The sequence below is a fragment of the Monopterus albus genome, unplaced genomic scaffold, assembly GCF_001952655.1.
Source record: "Monopterus albus unplaced genomic scaffold, M_albus_1.0 scaffold66.1, whole genome shotgun sequence".
Lineage (NCBI taxonomy): Eukaryota > Metazoa > Chordata > Actinopteri > Synbranchiformes > Synbranchidae > Monopterus > Monopterus albus.
Window position 1 is genome coordinate 558,718 of NW_018127946.1, and position 22,903 is coordinate 581,620.

At 39.5% G+C, this 22,903-nt stretch overlaps 3 protein-coding genes across 3 annotated transcripts; 1 reads left to right on the forward strand and 2 right to left on the reverse strand.

Annotated features, from left to right (window-relative positions):
- Positions 1-2,501: 2,501 nt before the first annotated feature.
- Positions 2,502-6,247, reverse strand: selenop2 (selenoprotein P2). Its single transcript, XM_020604527.1, has 5 exons — positions 6,236-6,247; positions 5,060-5,318; positions 3,703-3,915; positions 3,145-3,286; positions 2,502-2,723 (listed from the first exon to the last, which is right to left on the reverse strand). Exons 2-5 carry the CDS (start codon positions 5,284-5,286, stop codon positions 2,502-2,504), a joined length of 804 nt encoding a protein of 267 aa, XP_020460183.1. The 5' UTR covers positions 5,287-5,318; positions 6,236-6,247.
- Positions 6,248-7,498: 1,251 nt separating this feature from the next.
- LOC109962607 (THAP domain-containing protein 1) lies at positions 7,499-11,686 on the reverse strand. The gene is made up of 4 exons (XM_020604477.1): positions 11,179-11,686; positions 10,782-10,941; positions 9,784-9,959; positions 7,499-9,583 (listed from the first exon to the last, which is right to left on the reverse strand). The coding sequence occupies exons 1-4, from the start codon at positions 11,326-11,328 to the stop codon at positions 9,200-9,202; spliced, it is 870 nt and encodes a 289-aa protein (XP_020460133.1). The 5' UTR covers positions 11,329-11,686; the 3' UTR covers positions 7,499-9,199.
- A 117-nt stretch (positions 11,687-11,803) lies between these two features.
- On the forward strand, positions 11,804-22,216 carry toe1 (target of EGR1, exonuclease). Its single transcript, XM_020604590.1, has 8 exons — positions 11,804-12,293; positions 13,564-13,604; positions 13,800-13,896; positions 14,151-14,309; positions 15,202-15,315; positions 15,791-15,939; positions 18,198-18,360; positions 20,195-22,216. Exons 1-8 carry the CDS (start codon positions 12,180-12,182, stop codon positions 20,945-20,947), a joined length of 1,590 nt encoding a protein of 529 aa, XP_020460246.1. The 5' UTR covers positions 11,804-12,179; the 3' UTR covers positions 20,948-22,216.
- The last annotated feature ends 687 nt before the right edge of the window (positions 22,217-22,903 follow it).

A 22,903-nucleotide genomic window follows, 5' to 3' on the forward strand; every position in this document is an offset into this window, starting at 1 on the left:
AAAAAGCACATCAGCTGATGCATTTTTATCGTAAGCTTCACAGTTTTAAAGTTGACACCACTTTTATGAAAATGTTTTATTCTGCTTTTATTGAATCAGTTCTTGTCTTTTCTTTTATTTGTTGGTATGGGTTACCTTCTGTTCAAATAAAATGTTTACAGGGTATTGTAAAGGTGTGCAGCAAAATTTCTGGCACATCCTTAAACGACCTTTATGACCTGTATAAGGTCAGGTCTCTAAAGGAAGCCCCATCCAAGTCATCCCATGTGGGGTGAATTGATGTTACTTCCATCAGAGCGCAGATATAAACTGACAGGATGCAGAATGAACAGGTTCAGAAGATCATTTGTTTCTGTTGCTATTAGTCTTCTTAATGGCACTTGAAATGATAGTCTGTGTCTCGTATTGCTGTTGTTATGTGTTTGACTATTTATACTGCTGAATGTGAATCAAATTGCCCCGCAGGGATAATAAAGATACCTTGAACCTTGAACCTTGAACCTTGAACAGATGAACAAAATCCTAGAAGTGTGCCTAAGGTTCTGAAACTCAAAATCAATTTTAGTGAATAATACTGAATAGTTAAATGCATTCATGCAGTTAGCCTCTGTCTCTGTCTCTAAACATCTTACAGTCGATCAATGGCTCACAGTCTCTAGGAATAGATCCTACTCTAATATTTTATTTGGCTGCTTTCCAGAACACAATAACTGAATCTTTCTCTTTTAAAATGTATTAAGAAATGTAAGCATACCTTCCTCTTTTCTGCTTTTGTTGCTTTTGTCACTCATATTTTAGCAACCATGACATGTCCCCAGTAGTGCAGTGGTGTCTTGGTAGGCGGGTAAAGCACCGAGCCTCCACTGTCCCTGGCCACCTGGAACTATACATAACTTTAATTTGAAGGGAATGTAATGTGAAATGTAACTATGTACAATTATTTAAACACTTTATGTTTAAATGAAAGATCTACAGTATACTTCTCTACATGCCAGAACATGATATTGTTTCACCTGTTCTTTTGTTTCTTTCAGGAAATAACATGCTCATGAGATCAAGTCCTGTCAGTCTCCTGATTTCAGAGTCTATTAAACACAGTTTACCAACCAATTTGTAGCATAAATCTTTATCTTCAGTTCACAGTGAACAATATCAGATGTGCAAAGTGGTTTAAAAGGAGAAGCTTCAATAGATATTTTTCTATCCAAGTGTAATTACTGAATTGGTAGAGGGAACATGCTGCTTGGACACAGCTAGGTGCTTTATCTCGCTCCTGTAACCTCGTCACAAGGATTTACACAGGAAAAGCCTAGACAAAGCCAGGCTTGTACAACCAGCCAAGAATCTGTATGAAAATGACCAGGAATTTTAGATCACTATTTAGAGACCCTCCATCCAGGGACTTGTGGATAATGATCACTACCATTATCTTAATAGTGAACTTTCAATTTGTTACACATTAATATTTTGCCAATCGTAACCAAGACTAGATGGAGACTTAAAACACTCATGTTAAATTTAAACATCTACTGTATACAACACATGTTTTCAATATGGACATGACAGCTTTGAGAAAGTGACCTTATCTTCATTCTGTTGCTTCCAATGGTTGTTGTTTTATCCCTTCCCATCATCTATCTATCTATCTATCTATCTATCTATCTATCTATCTATCTATAGTATATGGTCAGACAGACATAAATATTTTTAGAAATAAAATTGTACTAATTACTACCTAAAAGTTCATTCTACATTCATGTAGTTCATAAAAATAAGAAAAAGTGACACAGAAAAAATACAAAAATCATTCAAAGTGTGGGTTAATTATGTATTACAGCTTATTACATTGAAGTAAACTACATCCACATCTTCTTTGTTCTTCTATACAAAATGAAAAACACTGTCCTGTAGAAATTGTACACTGAACTACTGCATTCCTTGAGTGATGTATTGCATTGAATAATTAGTCTAAATTAGTATATCAATCCTCAGATCACTTTCCAAATGTCTTGAACATATCTATGTGAATAAAAGATGTTGTTGTGTTCTGAACAGCACAGCAGCTCACCTCGGGGTTTTGTCTGGCAGGTAAAGGGATTAATGGAAGTAGCAGCTGAAGTAGTAGAATCCACTTTAGACAGTAACTTGGCTGAGGTTTGCTCAGCAGCAGTACACACCATTCTCTGGCTCTGAGTGAATGACAGCAACAGTCTGTTCTCCCCACTTCTCCACACACATCGATCTACAGCTGCCTGCAGGCAGGTTTTCCACTGCAGACTTCACTAATGAGAGAAGACAGGGCAGAACCGGCTACTTTATCCACACAGCGGAGTGAGGTGTGGAAATACTAGCAGAGGAGCCACAATCGTATTACTGTTCAAAACAGATTCAACTGCCCTCCGAATTAAAACACTTTCCCAAAAATAAAATACATGCACTCAGATTCTCACTAACTAAGGATGAAAGTGAAGAGTAAAATCCCTAGTAATGTAACTTTCAGCCTAATTATCTATGCTGATGATGCTCATCATCATGATGGTGGTAGTGGGGATGACTTTTATGACTTTTATCCTGCTGATGTTGGGACTGGTTGCTGTGACTGGTATGATAGTGGGGATGATGGTGAGGATGATGAGGATGATGGACATGATGATGACTCCCCGGTGCTTTGTCTCCCTCCTGTGGACCATCAGTGCCCAGCTGAATTGTAGATAATGTAGTTGCTTGCGTGCCATTTACCGATACTGTCTCATTGCTGATTTCCATGCCACTCGATAAAGTAGAATTAGCCTGGGAAAGATGAAATACCTCTTAGAATTGTATAATATTGTTTTGGCCACTTGAGGACAGCACAACAAGTTAAAAACATAGACAAGTTGCTATTACAAGTGTCTGTTCACTATCTAGTTGCTAGCATTGCCCGGCTACTGTTTGATGGACAGGTAGTGTGCAATGGTAGAGCTGCGGTGATAATTCTCTGTAGGTTTGTAACTATGAGAACTCACTTTCACATTACACACATTAATTTGATCTATTGTTAGTATAAAATATTGTGTACCTTTAATTCAAAGGGGGCATGGCACTGTATTTATTTTTTGATTGAGTGAGTATTTCATTGTAAACTGAAACTCTATTCAGAATCACTTGTTGTGCGTGTGCATTCTTGAGGTTACTCACAGAGCAATTGCAGATATTTTTGTGATAAGTGGCTCTGATTGCACCTTCTACATAGGGGTAGTGTAGGAAACTGTACGGCATCACTATGTGATAGGTGAGGAGACCACACCTGGAAAAAAAGGGGAAAGGGTGAAAGAATTCATATGTAGATGACAGTCACTATAATTTTACTGGTTCCTTGCACAGTTTCACAATGTTATATAAACACAGATGATACAGTAGTTATGTTATTATGCGGGTCTTAGGTCAAACACCATGCCAGGCTGCTTCAAAGTATATTCTTTTTTGTATCTCCTACTGGGGGTGAGTCAGAACTGTGCTTTTAAAATCAGCATCTTCCCCAGGAGGGAAATAAATCTTATCATCTAGAAAATGAAATATTAATGGGAAACAAAGTCAAAATTTGTAACATTATAACCTAAAGAACTAGTGCAGCAACTAATATTTGATGCATTTTATGTTTGCATTCTGGCTTGTTTTTGTATAAAACCTGCTCTTGTTAAAATAATCTAAATGTGGCTTTACCTATCATAAATCAGGAAGTCGTCTTTGTCGCCATCCAGAGCCTCCCACACGTCATTTTGAAGGTGATCCTGCTGGTACACAGGAACACCAGGGGGCGCGCTTCTCTCCAGCTGATAGTAAGTTGCTCTGGAAAGAACATCTTGCTCGTTCACTATCATGAAAGACACATCTGTCAGGTTGCTGAGCTTCAGTTTCTCACGCAGGCCTCGCATGCTACAGGGGAGCAGACAGAGAAGGAGAGAAAGCTGTGTACAATTATCTTTTACAAGCAAAAGTCCTGCATGCAAAATGTTACTTAAGTAAAAGTGCAAAGTATTATCATAAAATATACTTAAAGTACCAAAAGTGGAGGCAAATGCATGCATTATGCAAAACGGCACAGCTTACACTGATGTACATCATAGTATTCAATTATAATTGCTGATGTATTATTGTGCACATCCCATTTAATGTTGCAGTTTGTAAAGGTACAGCTAATTTTAACTACCTTATATGCTTAGAATTTGAAGTACTGCTGGGTAGCTTGTGAATTTTATACCAAGGATCAGTAAATCTTGTGATTATACTGTATTTTGTTTTATTAACCTCTTTCTGAAAAGTAACTAGTAACTAAAGGTATCAAATAAATGTAGTGAGTACAAAGTACAAAATTTTATTTTGAAATGTAGTGAAGTCAAAGTATAAAGTAGTGGAAAATGAAAATACTCAGTTAAAGTACAGACAGCTCAAAATTGTACGGTACTGTAAATGAACTTAAGTACTTTCCACCTCTGATTATGGATATTTAGTTTACCACATCCTTTTTCTTTATCCAGATGTTTATTAACCAAGCTTTTGTATGGTTGTATTGTTTTAAAGGCTTTGGTTGTGAAATAGCCATGAAGATAAAAGTTTATTAATTCTGTTGTAATAAACAGTGCCTTTATTTGTTTATCATAGATGCTGGCACATCTTTCAGCACTGTTCTCAACATATGATTTTTAACTTTTTGTTTTGTTTTGTCTTGTTTTGGTTTTTACCCTTCCAGACCCTCTTCTCCTTCTGAAAAGCTAAGGAGATAGGTTTAACTCTGGATGCATGCGCACAGTCAAATGTCAGTTGACAAGTACTGTAAACTTGACAACAATTATTAGTAAAAACTTTAGCCCCCTCAACCAAATGGCTCACTAAAAAGTAAACCCATTCATCTAAGCATATAGTAAACCTTATAACACTGATTAATTTGATGGTCTAAGTAGACCTTTGTCACAGCAGACACTCTTGAACCTGCACTCTGGATTTTCATACTGTCTATATCATTGATATATGCCTCTTAAACTACAACAGAGTTCCATGAAGTGTGTGTTTTCTTTTTTACCCGTAGGCCTGAATGAGACAGAATTGTCAGCTGGCCTTTAGTAGCGCCACCACGACCACATTTCCCAGAACCTCTTTCATGGGTGCCTGTCCCTTTATTTCCCACTTGGGGGCGGGCTTGCAGATCCTGGAGGCATCATTGTCCCCCTCCAAAAAGAGGGTGGCATGTGACGCCCACAGCAGACCTGGCAAAGTCACACATAGCCACAGCAACAAGATGGAGGACATTGTCCTTCCCAGGCTGCCTAGTCTAGATCTGCCTGAGGACAAACAATGTGTGATAACAGTTGTTATTTTGACCAGACAAAGAGTCTGCAGCATTTCATTTATTTATTTTTTACATCAGTGAACCAAAACAATTATTTAAAAAAAATCCATATAATAAACCCTAAATTTTAAGTGTGATTAAAGAAAGACATGCTATGAAGTGAATAAAATTATTAAAGATCTTAACCAACTTTTTCTAAAGTCTCTAAACTGTAAATAAGGACTGTTCAAATGATATAACTGTAGTCTGTAGGCTATAGTACAAAGCATCATGTGCAATCGATCTGGGCAAACAGCACATTGAGTTTTTGGCAGGTTTCTCCTGCTCTGAACCAACTGGCCGCTCAGCCTGCGTCTAAAATAATTTAAAACATAATCAGTCTTTGTGTCTCTCATAACGCATGTAGATAATTAGCAAACCAAGTTTATAATGAGGTAAACAACTAAGAGACAGAAGAATGTCAGGATAGGCAAACAGGGATTCACAGAGACAAAGAGATATTTACAGCAACAAACAGTACAGTCTGTACAAACAGGGTCTAGATCAGATTTGGCTTGATCACTGTGCATCTTTTACCAGTTGATTTATTAAAGGTACTTAATTAGGTCAAGTTTAGGTATTAAATAGCAAATTCGATCTCAGTAAATCACTGCTTGTAAGACTGAAAGACAACCTCACAGCCAACATGACAGAAACAGCATTAGTGTGTCCCATAAACTTAATAAATTCAGTGCATCAACAACCCTTCTAATTAATTATTTTGAAAATAAAAAAGCTTTAAACACAATCTGATGAAAACAATGCAGAATAGCTTAGAAATAATAATAATAATAACACAGCATGACATTGCTCTTCAAAATAAGATGCAGTTTTTGCACAGTGCAAATTTGAGGCCAAAAACAAACCTACCTCTGTTCTCTCTCTCTGTCCTGTGACTAACATAAACAGGCAGTAAACCCCTGTTGTTTTTAAAGCCTGTGGGGGTTGACTAATCACTTCCCCCAAATCAAACAGAGAGAGAGAGGGGGAGAGACAGTGTGTACAGTATAATAATATGTACTTGGTGTGTTATTTTTATCAGGTCAAATTAAAATATTGGAGTAGGCTAATGGTGTCCAAGAAGTTTAATTTAAAAGTATCTAAATCACCAGTGCAATCACACCTACAAGCATCATGTAACATTATCATTGTGCGTTGGTGGTTGTCTGTTTTCTTTAGTCTTTTGTACTTGTGTACTTGTTGGCATTACTCTGTGTGCATCAGGCCTTGGACTGTGTAGGGGTGAAAGCTACTCTGACAAACAGACCAGTGGTTCCACTTCTATACAACACAAGAAACCAATGCATTTAACTGTACAGCAGTTAAATGCGTTGAATCGCCTTCACTAACCTGTTGCTTGTCGTATTTATCTTTGACCCTTAATGTATTTACATTACAGTTCAACTTGGGTAACAGGACAGCTGCAAAGCAAATATCTAATCTTGCATGTGAAAGATTTGCTCAAAGTCCAAAGTGAGCCAAAAAAAAAACAACTGTATTCTTTGTTTAATTCAGGGCAAAGATAACTTTGACAGAAGCTACAAACATCCCCTGATAATATTTTACTATTAATCCATAAATTGTAATTTCAACTCTAATCTAACCACTGTAATGACAGTAACAATGCTGTGATATGCAGGAACTGTTATGCAGTGCAGGTGTACAATGCACGCACTACGAGTGTAGATGTAGGAAAACTCTTTCACACACAATTGTGTGCATGTGTGCATACGCACACAAATACAGGTAGTTTTTTTATTTTCTTACAGTGCCACTATTTTGGATATTAGATGTCATGTAGGGGGTGTTATTGGGGCAATATATTCAAATGTGTGTGGAGATTTATGACTGTATCTTAGGTACACCCTGGACAGGTCGCCCGTTCATTGCAGGGCCAACATGCAGACGAACAACCACTCACACACACACACAGTCACTCCTATGAGCAATTTAGAGACACCAGTCAAGCTAAGCTGTGTGTCTTTGGACTGTGGGAGGAAGCTGGAGTACCCAGAGAGAACCCACGCAAGCACAGGGAGAACATGCAAACTCCACACAGAAAGGTCACAAACCCACAACCTTCTCGCTGTGAGGCAACGGCACTAACCACCACACTGCCCATATATGGTATTCAAGCTATTCTAAATAAATCCAAAGCCTCTGGATGGGTTGAGGACAAAAACAGGAATGGAAGACCAAGAAAACTGTCAACGTCTGATGAGAAGTTTCTGAGAGTGTCTTCTCTGAGAGACCGGAGGAAATCCAGCAAGGACTTGGCTCAGCATCTGACAGCTTCATCTTGATGCCAGGTTGATCCAGTCCAAAGACACTTGATCAGGAACAGCCTTTGTGGAAGGACAGCAACCAAGAAACCAATTTTTCAGAAGGGGGACAGGGAGAAAAGGCTGAGATACGCAAAAGCTTGCAAAGACTGGAGTGAAGATTAGTGGAAAAGAGCCTCATTGAGTGATGAATGGAGGTTTGAAATACTTGATCCCAGTCGTCAACAGTATGTGTGAAGAAGAGTTGGGGAGAGGTGGTAGCAGCCTTCAGTGAAACATGGTGGAGGGTCTGTCATAGTGTCAAGACAGTTTCCTAGAGGAATTCAAGCTGTGCTAAGTGCAAGGGGGGGCACAATAAATACTGACTTTAGACTGAGGAAACCATTTTGTTATGGAAATTTGTTTTTTTTAATACTGCGCACACATTTCCTGATTATATCTAGACTGTTTTATATATACACATCCCATTTGTTTCTACAGATTTGTGCACACACAAATCTCAGTACACATTTACAACTTAGACTACATATTTACAGATTGCACAAAGACTCTCCACACACATTTGCAGATAATACTGCTGCTACAATACCTCTATAATCATGTGACTTACTTGATTAGCCTAAGCTTATTTGATGCACTTCACGATTAACTAGAGCTGCACTGCAAATGTGAATGCTTCAAGAAACAGCAAAGTCAAATGAAATTATAAATCTATCTGGTGTCGAGTTACCAAAAGTACAGCATTTACTTCTATTTCACTGACTGAACACAGCTCTAAAAGTGTGGCCCCTAACACATCCTATAATCTGTGGCTGGGGGATTAGGAAAAACAAAGATTTCAGTTTTGCAATCAAAAAGGAATTAATTAAGGAAATCAACCCTTACTTTGTTGACAGTATAGTGCGAGACCAAAACCCACTTAGGTTTTAAAAGCAAACATAATGCCAGACACTTACTTTTATCCCAGCATGTATGCTACTCCTTTACACCCACCATCAACTGATACATATTTTGGTAAATTTGACCAAAAAATAAAGCTTGCATAATATACAAAGAACAATATACTGTACTGTAACATGTTTACATGCCAGAAGAGTCCTCATAATATCAGAATACTCAAGCTACTTTACCCAAAATATGAGCTTCTGTTCTCTCAGTACATTTGAATACACAAAATAAAACTAGGGCTTTACAGTGCATATAAACACAATCAGTGAAGGAGCCATTAATTCAGCTGTGGGACACTTGAACAGAACCAGCAAATTCAGCAGACTCTGTTCAAAGTCATACTGGAGCTCAGCATCTTCATAGGAAGAAACACCACAAGCACAAACCCACACTAATTGCAAGCCCCAGCATGTCATAAAGCGAAGCCACATCTTAGTGGTATAGATCACAAGCACAAGGACATTTCAAATCCATGAACTTACAGACCCTGTCAACAGAAGCATAACATGGCCCTCTTCTTTCACTTGATACCAAACCTGCAGATGTTTAACACAGAAGATTCTGTACATTTCTTAGAGTCAACAGAGCACACAGACAGCCAAAATCAGGACAAAACACCTATCAGTTCCTCCTCATCATTGTCTCCAACACCTTCAGTGGGACTGTCACATGTGGCCATGAGTCCCAGGCCTAGTTCTGCCAGCTCCTCACAGCTCATGTCAGTCGTCACCATGATCTTAGTCTCCAGGCGATTACATAGGGTCCTGTAAGAGGGCAATGGGTATCCCAGCTCTCTTAGGTATTCATAGCCCTTAGTGCCAACCACACAACGGATCTTGCGGGCCCTCAAGATGGTCTCTGTAGACCACACAGCACGTCGGGAGTGCTTGGTGAGGGACAGGGCCCGGATCTGGTCCTCGTACAGGAAGTTATGGAGGCCCTTCTCAATGCGGTCAAGGCGATAGAGACGTTTCTTCATCTCCTCTGCCTGACAGACACAAAGAAGAAGATGGTTTATTAGGGCTAAAACAGTTGTCAACGTATGACTCTTCAAATTACCTTTTTCAATTCTTCTAGTTTCCCACATCAGAATCAGCATGGTTAATACATCATTATAGGAGTCATTAATTAAATAACGTGGTAATCAAAGCTTAGGTGTAATGGTATCCACACCAGCACCCATTCTACCTCTTTCTGAAGCCTTGCACTATGCTGCATCTCCTGCTCCAACTGTTTTTTGAGGAGCTGACAATGCGTGCATGGCCGCTGGTCCTCAGCTGTCCTGTCTGCATCTTCCTCCTCCATGCCAGGGAGAGGGGTGCGTCTGGCGTAGCCATGGTCCCCAAAATTCAGCTCCTTCTCCCCTGGAGACACAAAGCAGTCTAACTAGTACAACATTTCTTCCTGGAATTTGATGTAGTTTCATGTTATAGCATGGTTTTAAACAGAATGCTCTATGTTATGATGCAAATAGTTATAACTAAAAAAATTCCAGGAAAATAACATTGCTTGTTTAAAGATGCACCGTTTCTGATTATTAGTTCTGTTGCCACTAGGGGTCAGAAATACATCCAAAGCTGACATACACAGTAAGCATAATTTAGCCTATAAGAGAGCACTTGATAAATTCAAGTCCAACAGCAACACTGTTAGACAGCATAACAATGAGCTTAATGTAGGTTAAAAGTTCCACAGAGCTGCAGAGCATGTGCAATTCTTATTACACAAAGCAATTTCATTCAACTTTTCAATAATCACACAGGGTTACATTTTGTTAAAATGGTAAATGGTCTTATATTTGTATAGCGCCTTTCTATGCCTTACAGCACACTCAAAGCGCTTTCACACTATTTGGCCATTCACCCATTCACACTCCCAAACACTCACACATAAAACAAACTGAAAAGTTGGCTGTCTCACTGCTGTTAAAGCTTAAGAAAAATATCCATCCCCAATCCAAATACTACAAGGAATAACAACAAGTCATTGTTACTAGTTATTACAGTTCTGAGGCATGTTTTGACCAGAAAATTTCAGTCCACCACAACAGTGCTTGGCTATCTGTAAAGTGTAATGGTAAGATGGTCTATACGTTTAGCAAACTACCAAAACTACACTCACCTGCCAAATCTAATGAAATGTAATAGATAGTATTAAACAAGAAATGTGGAAGTATACTCGGTTACCTGGTTCAGGTTTCAGAGGCAGCAGAAAGAATGGGGTGGTGACTGCAGGATAAGGAGGGTCTCCAACACTGAACAGAGTAGGGATGGCATTGGGCTTCAGCTTCTTCCCCCCAGCTGGAGACCTGGCTATCTCCTCAAACTGGCTCTGCTCAAAGTGATCCTTGGAGAAACAGGCAGGAACACTGAATTCAACTAATGATATGTACACATACAAAGACCATGATGGTGCATATAGAGAGTAGCGTTACAAAGTTAAATGTGGCAGAAGGAATATAAAACGGAATCGACAAGACAATCTACCAACCAACCAAACACACAAATAAATAAATAAAACTCTTCACATTATTTGTCAGTACACTGTCCAATTTAACACAACACCGCCTCAGTGAGAGCTCACCTGACAGAGTCTTGAGTGTGGAGTTGGTTCAAAGTCACGTCGACAGTTCACCAACCATTTCTTTTTACGGACAGGGTCTTTGGGGAATCTAAACAGCTGTTTGCCGATACTGGTTGAATTAGAACAGTTTGGAGCGGAGCAGCCGCCCATTGCAGCAGTTTAGGCAGCCAGCCGAGCTATATTTAACGAACGTTAAGTTAGCGTTAGGATAGCTTTTGCTATCAATAAACAGCTCAGCTGGGGATTTTAAACATTGCAGTTAACAACTGCAATTGGTAACTACTTACGCGGTATAAAAACAAGAAAAAAAAGTCACATTTACAATAAATGTTAGGTCGTGGAAACTAAAGTGCTATCTCGAAGATTTTTAGCATTATTCTTTATAGCTACATTGTAAAATACTTAGAAATAAAATGTTCGTCACTTAGTTTGAGCCAAAATGGCGCACTTCTCCTCGATAATTGAGTAGAGTGACGTGTTGTTTATGTGTGCCTATTGTAAACGCCTGCTTGAAAACTGTATTTAAAGGTAAAAAAAAACACAATCACATAAGGAACATTTAAAGGTAAAATATTTTTACAAAGATCTTGTATTCTTTAATTGTTAAAATGTTTTTACGTGAAGCAAGAAATTATTTTTTATTTGCGCTCTGGTAATAGTCCGACTACTAGTAGTTTTGTTGTCACAGGACCCCAGGAAGCATGTTTAGACGCATGGCGAAATGTTTACTATTACTTAGGTGGTAGCGGTCGACAAGAACAAATGCAAATAAATTAGCTTAAGTAAATGTATAACTAGTAAGATAATATATCGATTAACAAGTGCAGCATCCGCCTAGAGCGGCTAATAATAATAATAATAATAATAATAATAAAAACCCTTGCAAGATAGCTGAGGTAGTTAATATTCCAGGTAACGTTAACAGTCGATAGCTGTGCAGAAAAGACTTCAACGAGTTGTGAGTTTTATACAACGTTACATTAATTTGTATTGATACAATTATGGCACCTTCACTGGTAGTTCCAGTCATTGATGTTCAGAGTGATAATTTCAAAGAGCTTTGGCCTGCTATGGTAGTGGCCATTAAAACTTGCTCGTTCCTTGCACTGGACACGGTAAGTGGGTGTGAGTATTTGTCTGACCGGTGTGTACCTGATTTAAAATGACTCGTCCCTTATGCTTTATGGGAATTACCCTCAGTTTTCCCTCTAATCTATCACAGTTTTGACCAAACATATGCTCGGGGGTGGGGGGTGCTGTGGGTCAGTGGTTAGAGCAGTCATCTCCCAACCGGAGTGAAGGAAATTATAATCCCACTGTCGAAGTGTCCTTGGGCAAGACACCGAACCCCCAAGTTGGTTAGAGCCATCGGGTGAGTTGGCGCCACAGATGGTAAATAAAGGTGATTATTCCTCAGGATTCACTAGATGCAACATTGGACCTTCTGAAATGAGTCTCACCCGCCGCCATATTGCCAGGGGCGCTAAGACAATTCTGACCAGATTCAGTAGTGGATAACCATACACTATTGCGCTGCGTTTGGATGCTTTAATACAAAAATGCCAGAACCAAACAACAGGGAATAACATTTCACACGTAAGAAGGTTCTTAACAATATTTTACTTTAACAAACATGGCCAAAAATATTGGCACCCCTGCATTTTTTTAGGATAAAGATAATCACCTTTATTTAGCCAAGTATGTTACACACACAACGAATTTGTTTCCGGTACAGAACCGAGGCAGCCTTCTGCGGCGCCAACTCAACCAATGGCTCTAACCATTGGGGGCAACATGGGGGTTCAGTGTCTTGCCCAAGGACACTTTGACATGTGGACTGCAGGCACGGAGATTCGAACCTTCAACCTTCTGGGTGGGAGATGACTGCTCTACCCACTGAACCACTGTCGCCTCCCCCAGAAAATTGTTGCAATCACAAATTCTTTGATATTCTCATGTTTATTTAATTTGTTTACATTGGAGCATGCATTTAATCTTTTCACTTTAGTGTTTGTTGTAATTATGTATTATGGCAGCCTAGAGTGGGCAAGGTTGTTACTTTTTAATAATTACGAAGTGTATAGTCTATATTATGTATTGTAATAATCTGTCAAGATGAAGTGTTATGATATGAAAACCTGCATTTTTATTTTAACCAAACATCCAGTATCATTAACAAACCCAACAGCTGGAAAATTGGCAGCAAATTAAGGAAATTCTGATGAGTTTAGTGTGGATAGACCTCCTTTGCTCATACACATACATGTATTAGGAGGCATGGCCTTGCCCATGGGAACATGGCAGTCATGGTGATGTCTCTATAATAGAAGTTGCATCTAGTGTGTGTGTATGTGTGTATAAGTAGTAGTCTCTGTGTTGTTTCAGGAGCTGAGTGGTCTTGGGAACAGGAAGTCCTTGTTGGCTGAGTGAGTACAAACATTGGTGATAATCTCTTTCTCAGTAATTGTTCCTTACAGCTACACTCTCACTATTACAATGCTGTCATGCAGAAACCCCCAAGTTTTATAGTTTCTGAGTCATTGTCATGCTTTGTCTGTCTGTTGTTTAGTGGTGGCGTATCTCTAAGTTTGCCCTGTTTCTCGTTGTAATGTGTTGTTCAGATCTATAGAGGACAGATATAAAGCCATATGCCATGCAGCTCGCTCTCGCTCCATTCTCTCCCTGGGAATTGCCTGCTACAAGAAATTGGACTACAAGGTACAAAACAATGTTTTGTCCAATTACTTGTGGTCATGGATGTCCCAGTACTTCTGGCCATATACTGTATATTAAACACATTATTAGATGTTTTAGATGAGCATAACATGTACTGGTAGAACAAGTCCAGTTAGATGGCTCCCAGAGAGTTGTATCTATGATCTCCCACGCCTGCTTCACATAAGATAATTTGCCACTGCAGACTTTTCTAATGGCTCATGTGTAATGTCTCTCATCTCTTTGCCTTTCTGCAGGCTGCAGACACATACCTGGTCCAGGTGTATAACCTCACAATGCTGTGTTCAGAGGAGTACATCATAGAACCCCAGTCAGTCCAGTTCCTGGTGCAGCATGGATTTGACTTTAACAAGCAGTATGCTCATGGAATCCCTTACTGCAAGGGCAATGATAAGGTGATGAGACTTGCATGGCAGTCTGTTGTACTGTATGTTCTGACCTGTGTGCATATTGTGTTCTCTGTTGCATGTGTCACCCAGTGTACAAACTATTTAAAAACAAGTTAAAAGAAGTGTCTCAGATGCCTAAAGACTAAAAAGAGTCCATGTCCAGTCCAGGTAAGCATAGTCCTGCCCTAGGTCGGGTGCCGCATATAGATGGCCTCCAGCCACTCACAGCCTCGGGGCATCTCCAGGTGGCAATGGAAAGGGTGAAAGTAGATCTCACACTGTCCCCAGCTTCTTGAGTTCATATGGTAGGCTATTAGATATAGACAATAATACACAATTAAATGTGCCAAAGAATAGGAGAGATAGTCTGACTGTGCCAAAAACTCTACAACTAAGCGTACATGCAAACCACCCAAAATATCAACCCAAGAAAAACAAACCAAAGCAAAAACACACAAAAGAAGGGCTCTCTCCTATTTGGTGCATAGCAGTCAGCAAGAAAATTTTAAATTGTATCTTGTAGGACACAGGTGACCAGTGGAGGGAAGTCAAAAGGGGGTGATATGCTCCCTCTTGTGAATACGGGTCAGAAATAGTGCAGCCATGTTCTGGACAAGCTGGAGGTGGTTTAATGAGGAATGGTGGACACCGATGTTAAGAGAATTACAATTATAAAGACGACTGGAGACGAAGGCATGCATGAGCCTTTTGAGGATTCTCCTGGGGAAGAAAGCTTTAACTGTTAGGAGACAAATTAAGAGAGCGACACACCTGCACTAATTACAACCTGCCGATCCAGTTGTTTTTTTTTAATTCTCACTTTTCCTCAGACTACCATCACGCACACACCATCACCCCATGACACATGTACCCTTTTCTCTCTGTCTTCTTTGTTAAGGGAGGATCAGACGACCGGGGTGTCCACATCCGGACATTATTCACGGAACTGCTACGTGCCAGGAAACCCCTGGTGCTCCACAACGGCCTCATTGACATGACTTTCCTTTACCAGGTACCAAGTGTTGTCTTTGCTTTGCAATTTCATTCCTTTTCATTTGGCTTCAGCCCCCTGCCACCTTCTACAGGATGAGTGGTGTAGATGATGATAGATGGATTCCTTTTCAGTTTAATTCTTTATACTGTATATAGTTCTTGTTTTCTTCACAGAAGAGTACCAGTTTTTTACATTAGTTCTAAAAATTTGTGCAGATTTATCTACATTTGTTAAATAATAGACACTGAAACTAAAATCTATAGAGTTCTAAAATTTGATGGCATCTAGTTATGTGTGAAATTAATGAGAAGTTCATTTCAAACCATTATGAAATTTAGCTTTTTATTTCTTTGCTTATTTAATCTTCAGCTGTGGTTAAAAAAAAGAGTATACACTGTGTCAAAAGTTCTCAATATAGTTAATATTGAGACTCGTGACGTTCTGATTTACTTTTTTTTAAAAGCAGTTGATTTTTCTTTCTTTTCTCAACCAGAGTTTCTATGCTCATCTGCCTGAGCGCCTGGCCACTTTCACAGCCGACTTGTCTGAGATGTTTCCTGCTGGCATCTATGATACCAAATATGTCACTGAGTTTGAGCTCCGGCTCACTGCCTCCTATCTAGAGTATGCCTATAAGAAATGGTGAGTATGGGTTTAGAGTACAATTAAAACTCAAATATACCCAGGAACAACATGCACAGGGCAAGTATTTCACTCACAAATGCGAGTAAAAATCAGGTGTGCGAATGAGAACAAACATATGGGCACACAGGTGTGACTGACTTGGGTTCCTTAGGTTCTCAGTTTTTAAGGACCAGGAGCTTTATAACAGTACCTGAAGAGAGCAGTAAGTGAGATTAGTGGATTGAAAAATATGGTTTTGGTGTTTAAGGAGTGGATTTTCCTCTCTGTCACATCTGTCGGTATTTGATTGAGGGAGGGGCTCAGCTTCTCCACACAGAATAGACAGTAGCTGAGAGCCCTCGGTGGAGAGAAAGGGAGGCAGCTGAAGTGAAGCATTACTTGAGGTGACAATACCTATGCTTGCTATTGTATGTGCAGTAAAACCTCAAGTAAAAAGCCAGTAAGAGTAAATTACCAAAACACCCACTAAATGAGCATGAACTTGTAGAGAAGCAATAATTTCAGCATTGCCTGCAATTTCAATCCACTACCGAGCACGTTAGATTTGTAGCTACCTGTTTAGATGTGGCTGTGGTGTAGTGACCAACCCTGGTTCTGTTTGGCGGTTAGCCTCGTCTCCCACTTGTGCACTACACAAATTACTGCTTGGCACACCAAAATGAGGAGAAGATACCAAAATAAACTAAGAGAAGCCAAAGGTAAAGGTGACATTTGTGCTTTATTAGAAGTGTTTTCATACACTGAGGGTTACTTTTACAAGAGAAGAGACTTTAAAGGTGAAGGTTGGTTTTACATATGGTGTCCAGTGTGTTTTCCCATCTCCATTAAAGTGCAACGCACAGCTGTCTCTGTCCTGAACAAGGCTGCAGTTGTCTCCCTCGCTTGTGGCTCCCTCCCCTAACTATGATCCATTCGGACCCATTCCATTCATGAATGTTCACTGTTCATCTGTTTGTACTTTTGTCATCGTTAAACAGTGAGACAGTAGTATGAATGCTATTTTTTTTTAACATAAAGTAGCTGTGCTCCTCAATGTTTGTCTGTGTGACAAAATGTTTTCTTTATGAATAAAGAAAATAAATTAAGCATTGAGCCATGATGCCTTCCAACACTTATTAATGGCACAAGTCTTGCCACTGTGAACAACAGAATTTGGACTGTCCACATAAACTACACTCCTTTGAAGTAGATCAGGAACTACTGAAGTTTGTATTTTATTGCAACATTCAACAAAGCTCTCATACGTCTGTTAAACAGCCCTCACAGCTGTTTCACAGCACTTACTGTAAATGTAGGACAAATTGTGCACTTGGAAAACAAGTGCCGCTGACTTGACCAAGCAAAAGCTAACAGCGGCTCACGTGACCATAGTGGGTTACGTAGCATTGGCCATGTTCTAGCTAAAGCTGTCAAACAAAAACTTGGTTTAGGTTAACTTTATTTATTAGGTTAAATGATCTGTCCAGCAGAAAGCAGGCAACTTCGGTATCATTTTGGAAACATCTGTCCCTCATCGAGCAAGTAAGCAACACTTATTTATAATAGCTCCTTTCTAAGCCTAAGTTACAAGGTGCTTTACAGTAAAACAGAAAATAATAATAATAAATAGATAAAACCAGATAAATCACACCTACACAATAAAATAATAACAGCAAAAATGCACATTCAAAAACAAATGTATTAATCAGAGATGTTAAAGGCCTGTGAATACAAGTGAGTTTTAAGGAGTGATCTAAAAACTCAGGTTCAGTGCAGATATAATATCCTGTGGCAGACCATTTCACAGTATAGAAGTCCGTACCAGAAAAGCTCGGTCTGCCCAATGTTTCAGTCTAGACTTAGGTACATCCAGGAACAACTAATTGGATTTCCACCTGGGAAAGGCCACACCAGTGTTGATCATCGTCTTGTGCCGTCACCTATCCCTACACCTATAAGTGCAGTTGCATATTTTGGCATAATGTGCCTTTTTGAATAATATGCCTTCATGGTGTCAGATGTTGTTGGTCAGCTACAGATTGATCACCCTTGTGTATTTTAATGTATTTCAAGAAGATGTCACAATGTAAGAAAGTAATAGATGGGCTGAGGTGAAGAGGAGAGCAGGATGATGTGCCCATCGTTTTATATATTAAGAAAACAGGGTGTATAATTATGCTTTTATCATTGCAGTAAAAAAAAAGATTTGTAGTGTCTGTATTAATCCATCATGTTGTCCTTCAGCATTCACTGATACCTTCTCCTCCTCCATCCAGTAAGCTGGATAACAGTCGTAGTGTTACCTCTGGGGATGTCGGACCTCACATTCATGTGGAGTTCTGTCAGTATGCCGGGCACATGTCCAGCTATGTGGACTACAGAGCGTGTCCAGCCGTAGCCTCTGCTGAGGGACAGGCTGACATCTGCCAGCGCTTCTCTGTGAGTTCCTACCTTTTTTTCACAGTGTAATATTTCAGTTTTACAAAAATTCTCAAGCTGAAGAAAAGTTAAACAAGAAGTACAATTCTCATGTCTAAACTGATAAGTATACTCGCTCCTCATATTTTTCTGTATTGATCAGAGTAGACTAACTTTATAGTTACAGTATTGTTCAAAATAATAGCAGTACAATGTGACTAACCAGAATAATCCAGGTTTTTAGTATATTTTTTATTGCTACATGGCAAACAAGTTACCAGTAGGTGCAGTAGATTCTCAGAAAGCAAACAAGACCCAGCATTCATGATATGCACGCTCTTAAGGCTGTGAAATTGGGCAATTAGTTGAAAGGGGTGTGTTCAAAAAAATAGCAGTGTCTGCCGTTGACTGTACAAACACAAAACTATGTTGTACAAACGTTTTTGTTTCTAGGATTTAGCAATCCTGTGAATCACTAAACTAATATTTAGTTGTATGACCACAGTTTGTTATAACTGCTTCACATCTGTGTGGCATGGAGTCAACCAACTTGTGGCACCTTTCAGCTGTTATTACACTCCATGATTCTTTAACAACATTCCACAATTCATTTACATGTCTTGGTTTTGCTTCAGAAACAGCATTTTTGATATCACCCCACAAGTTCTCGATTGGATTAAGGTCCGGGGATTGGGCTGGCCACTCCATAACATTAATTTTGTTGGTTTGGAACCAAGACTTTGCTCGTTTACTAGTGTGTTTGGGGTCATTGTCTTGTTGAAACAACCATTTCAAGGGCATGTCCTCTTCAGCATAAGGCAACATGACCTCTTCAAGTATTTTGACATATGCAAACTGATCCATGATCCCTGGTATGCGATAAATAGGCCCAACACCATAGTAGGAGAAACATGCCCATATCATGATGCTTGCACCACCATGCTTCACTGTCTTCACTGTGTACTGTGGCTTGAATTCAGAGTTTGGGGGTCATCTCACAAACTGTCTGTGGCCCTTGGACCCAAAAAGAACAATTTTACTCTCATCAGTCCACAAAATGTTCCTCCATTTCTCTTTAGGCCAGTTGATGTGTTCTTTGGCAAATTGTAACCTCTTCTGCACGTGCCTTTTTTTTAACAGAGGGACTTTGCGGGGGATTCTTGAAAATAGATTAGCTTCACACAGACGTCTTCTAACTGTCACAGTACTTACAGGTAACTCCAGACTGTCTTTGATCATCCTGGAGCTGATCATTGGCTGGGCCTTTGCCATTCTGGTTATTCTTCGATCCATTTTGATGGTTGTCTTCCGTTTTCTTCCACGTCTCTCTGGTTTTGCTCTCCATTTTAAGGCATTGGAGATCATTTTAGCTGAACAGCCTATAATTTTTTGCACCTCTTTATAGGTTTTCCCCTCTCCAATCAACTTTTTAATCAAAGTACGCTGTTCTTCTGAACAATGTCTTGAACGACCCATTTTCCTCAGGCTTTCAAATGCATGTTCAACAAGTGCTGGCTTCATCCTTAAATAGGGGCCACCTGATTCACACCTGTTATTTCACAAAATTGATGACCTCACTGATTGAATGCCACACTGCTATTTTTTTAACACACCCCTTTCAACTAATTGCCCAATTGCACAGCCTTAAGAGCGTGCATATCATGAATGCTGGGTCTTGTTTGCTTTCTGAGAATCTACTGCACCTACTGGTAACTTGTTTGCCATGTAGCAATAAAAAATATACTAAAAACCTGGATTATTCTGGTTAGTCACATTGTACTGCTATTATTTTGAACAATACTGTATGTTTGTATTTACTTTCATTAACTACCCTGTCTTTTTGTTTGTGTGACAGGCGTTTGGTTGGTGTCCAAATGGCACTCAGTGTCCATTATCCCATGACACTGACCTTATCATTCTCCAGGATGAGAAAGGCAAGAATGACAAGAGGAAAAAGAGGAAGAGACAGAGGGAGAAGAAGAGAGGTGGAGGAGAGGCAGCTGAAGGCTCTCATATATTTGATGGTGCCCCGGAAAACAAAATACCCTGCATGGAGGTGGGTCCTGAAGAAACAGCAGCTGACCAGCAAAGGGCTGAGCCGTGCCGTGAAAGTGGACTTCAGATGGACAGTGGAGAAAACCCCCAACAGAATGAAGGAGAGAGTGTGAACACAGGCAGTGAGGGGAACAGAGCATGTGAAGGCAACACTGACATCACCAGCTCTGCAACTACCACAGCTGATGACACAAAAACCAACGCAAATGATGTGGAGAGCAGAAGAGGAGAAGGAGGGAGAGAAAATAGTGGCCGTGTAACAAAGACTGAGAGTCAGGAGAAGAAGACTGACACAGGAACGCACCGAGCGGGGTTCGATGCCTTTATGACAGGATTCATCTTTGCCTACTCATGTACCCTGGTTAAAAAGGAAGGAAAGGGAGTAGCTGTAGAGGAGCAGGAGGAAGAGGAGCAGTCATGGCTTCCCAACTGTCTCAATAAAGTCTACCTTAGTGGCAAGGTGGCTCCTCTCAACGTGGTTAAAAGCACCTTCTCCAAGTCGTCCAAAGCCCACGTGCAGAAAATGCAGATGGTGTGGGCAGGGAGAAGATAGCGTGCACGCTTACACACAGCAGGGAAATGATAGGTCACACAAGTGTCAGTTTAAGTTTTTACTCAACACGGTCTCTCCACCACACTGGTCTAGACTCAGATATCTCAACAACTTTAAGGTGGATTGCTGTGAGATTTTGACATACATGGTCCCTGAGGAGGAATCCTTCTGACTTTGTTAATTTGCCGATGTTACTCCAAGAGGTTGACATTTTTCTTTTTTAGCGAAATATCATTGCAGCTACTTGATGTATGGTGGCTTGATCTGGTAGCCATGTCCATGTCCCCATAAGAATGAACTTTAATAACTTTGGTGCTTCCCTGGCTTTGCATATAGAACTGAATTTGTCCAGTAGTTTGCTTTATGGTCAGATAGCTCCCAAACTAATTATACAGCCTATATTAACATTTTAGTATTTAGGTTAAAACACAACTATGCTTAAGCAAATTCTAAAAGAGCAACAAGTGACATGTTTTCTGTGGATTTCTGTAAATTTTCTAAGGTAATGGTCACTTTAGGTTTGTGGCAAAGAAAACTGCAATAATTAACTAGCAGCCATTTAATATGTAAAGCTGCCCACTACTGTATACGTTGGTCCTACGTTCTGCAAGTAGTTGTTACTTTTCCTGGTCACAGATTATAGTAAATTAAATATGTGTTTTTGACTGTTGGTTGAACAGAATAGGAAACGTGATGCCATGACCTTCTGCCCCAGGATAATGTGATGGGGATTGTTCAGGGTTTTCTTGTGTGTTAAAGACGAAACAGTTATCGAGAAATTAGATAGAATTATCAGTAATAAAAATTTAGTTGGAGCTCTAATAGAAAAAACATGCAGTCTGACAGTGTTGAGTGTAGAGACATGAAATGCAGTCAGTTTTTTCATCCTTGATTTGTTTTAGACTCCCATGTTGTTTTCAGTTATTTAGCAGTCTGATCTGGACTGTTGACCTTCTAACTGTAGAATTCAAAACATGGGAAAAGAATTAACAGTGACATTAGTGACCTATGACTGTAAACTCAGCCATAAACTGAAATGTTAAAGGACCCCTTTTCATTTAAATAGCATTGTGTGTCTGGAAACAGCCACAGAGAGATGATGGTTAATATACATTCATCCTGAATTCCAGATTTTTATAATGAATGAGCTTTATGATGGACAGGCCAACAGACAGACATGTGCACCCACAGCCTCTTGTCTCTAGTGTGGCTAAAGGTACCTCTAAGTTTTAATACTCACACTGGTAAGCTGATGCAGATGTGTCCACACCTGTGAGCAATACTAATCCTTATAGTATATATAGCCACAGTTACAAGTTACTTTGCTGATTAAGATTCTACATTTAAGCTTATGAAATACAGTAAGTTGTTAAAAATGTAACCAGTGCTTCTAAACCTCAGGTACTTGTCACTCCTTACTGAAAAGAAATGTCTAGTTGATGTCACTTCTCACAATTCACAAATCTTTGAGTTGTTAACAGTTCTAATAATGATATTCCCTCTAAATGCTATTAAGGGTTTAATGTGCCATGTCCTCGTGAAGGAAGAGTCTCCGTTATTTTGTACAACAGCAAATTTCAGCATAGCCCAAAAAATGTAAATGTGTCAGAATATTATGAGTTTTTTGTTCCTGTTCCTTTAATCATCTCAGAACTGAATGATCTCATGACCCCTGTATTTACCATAGTTATAACTAACTCCATCATGACCAGCAACAAAATTACAATGCTCTTTATACATAGTTGCATTGTCATATCAGTAACAGGGGACGTTGTACTGCAGAACGAGTATTTTTACTTTTGACACTATAAGTGAATTTTTGTTGATGATACTGACAGTATGCACTTCTGATTAAGAAGAGGTTGGAATGCGGTAATTTTTCTTTTAATGGAGTATCATTAGATCATTGAATTAACACATTACATAAGGAAAAGATCTGAATAAGTAATCCACTGC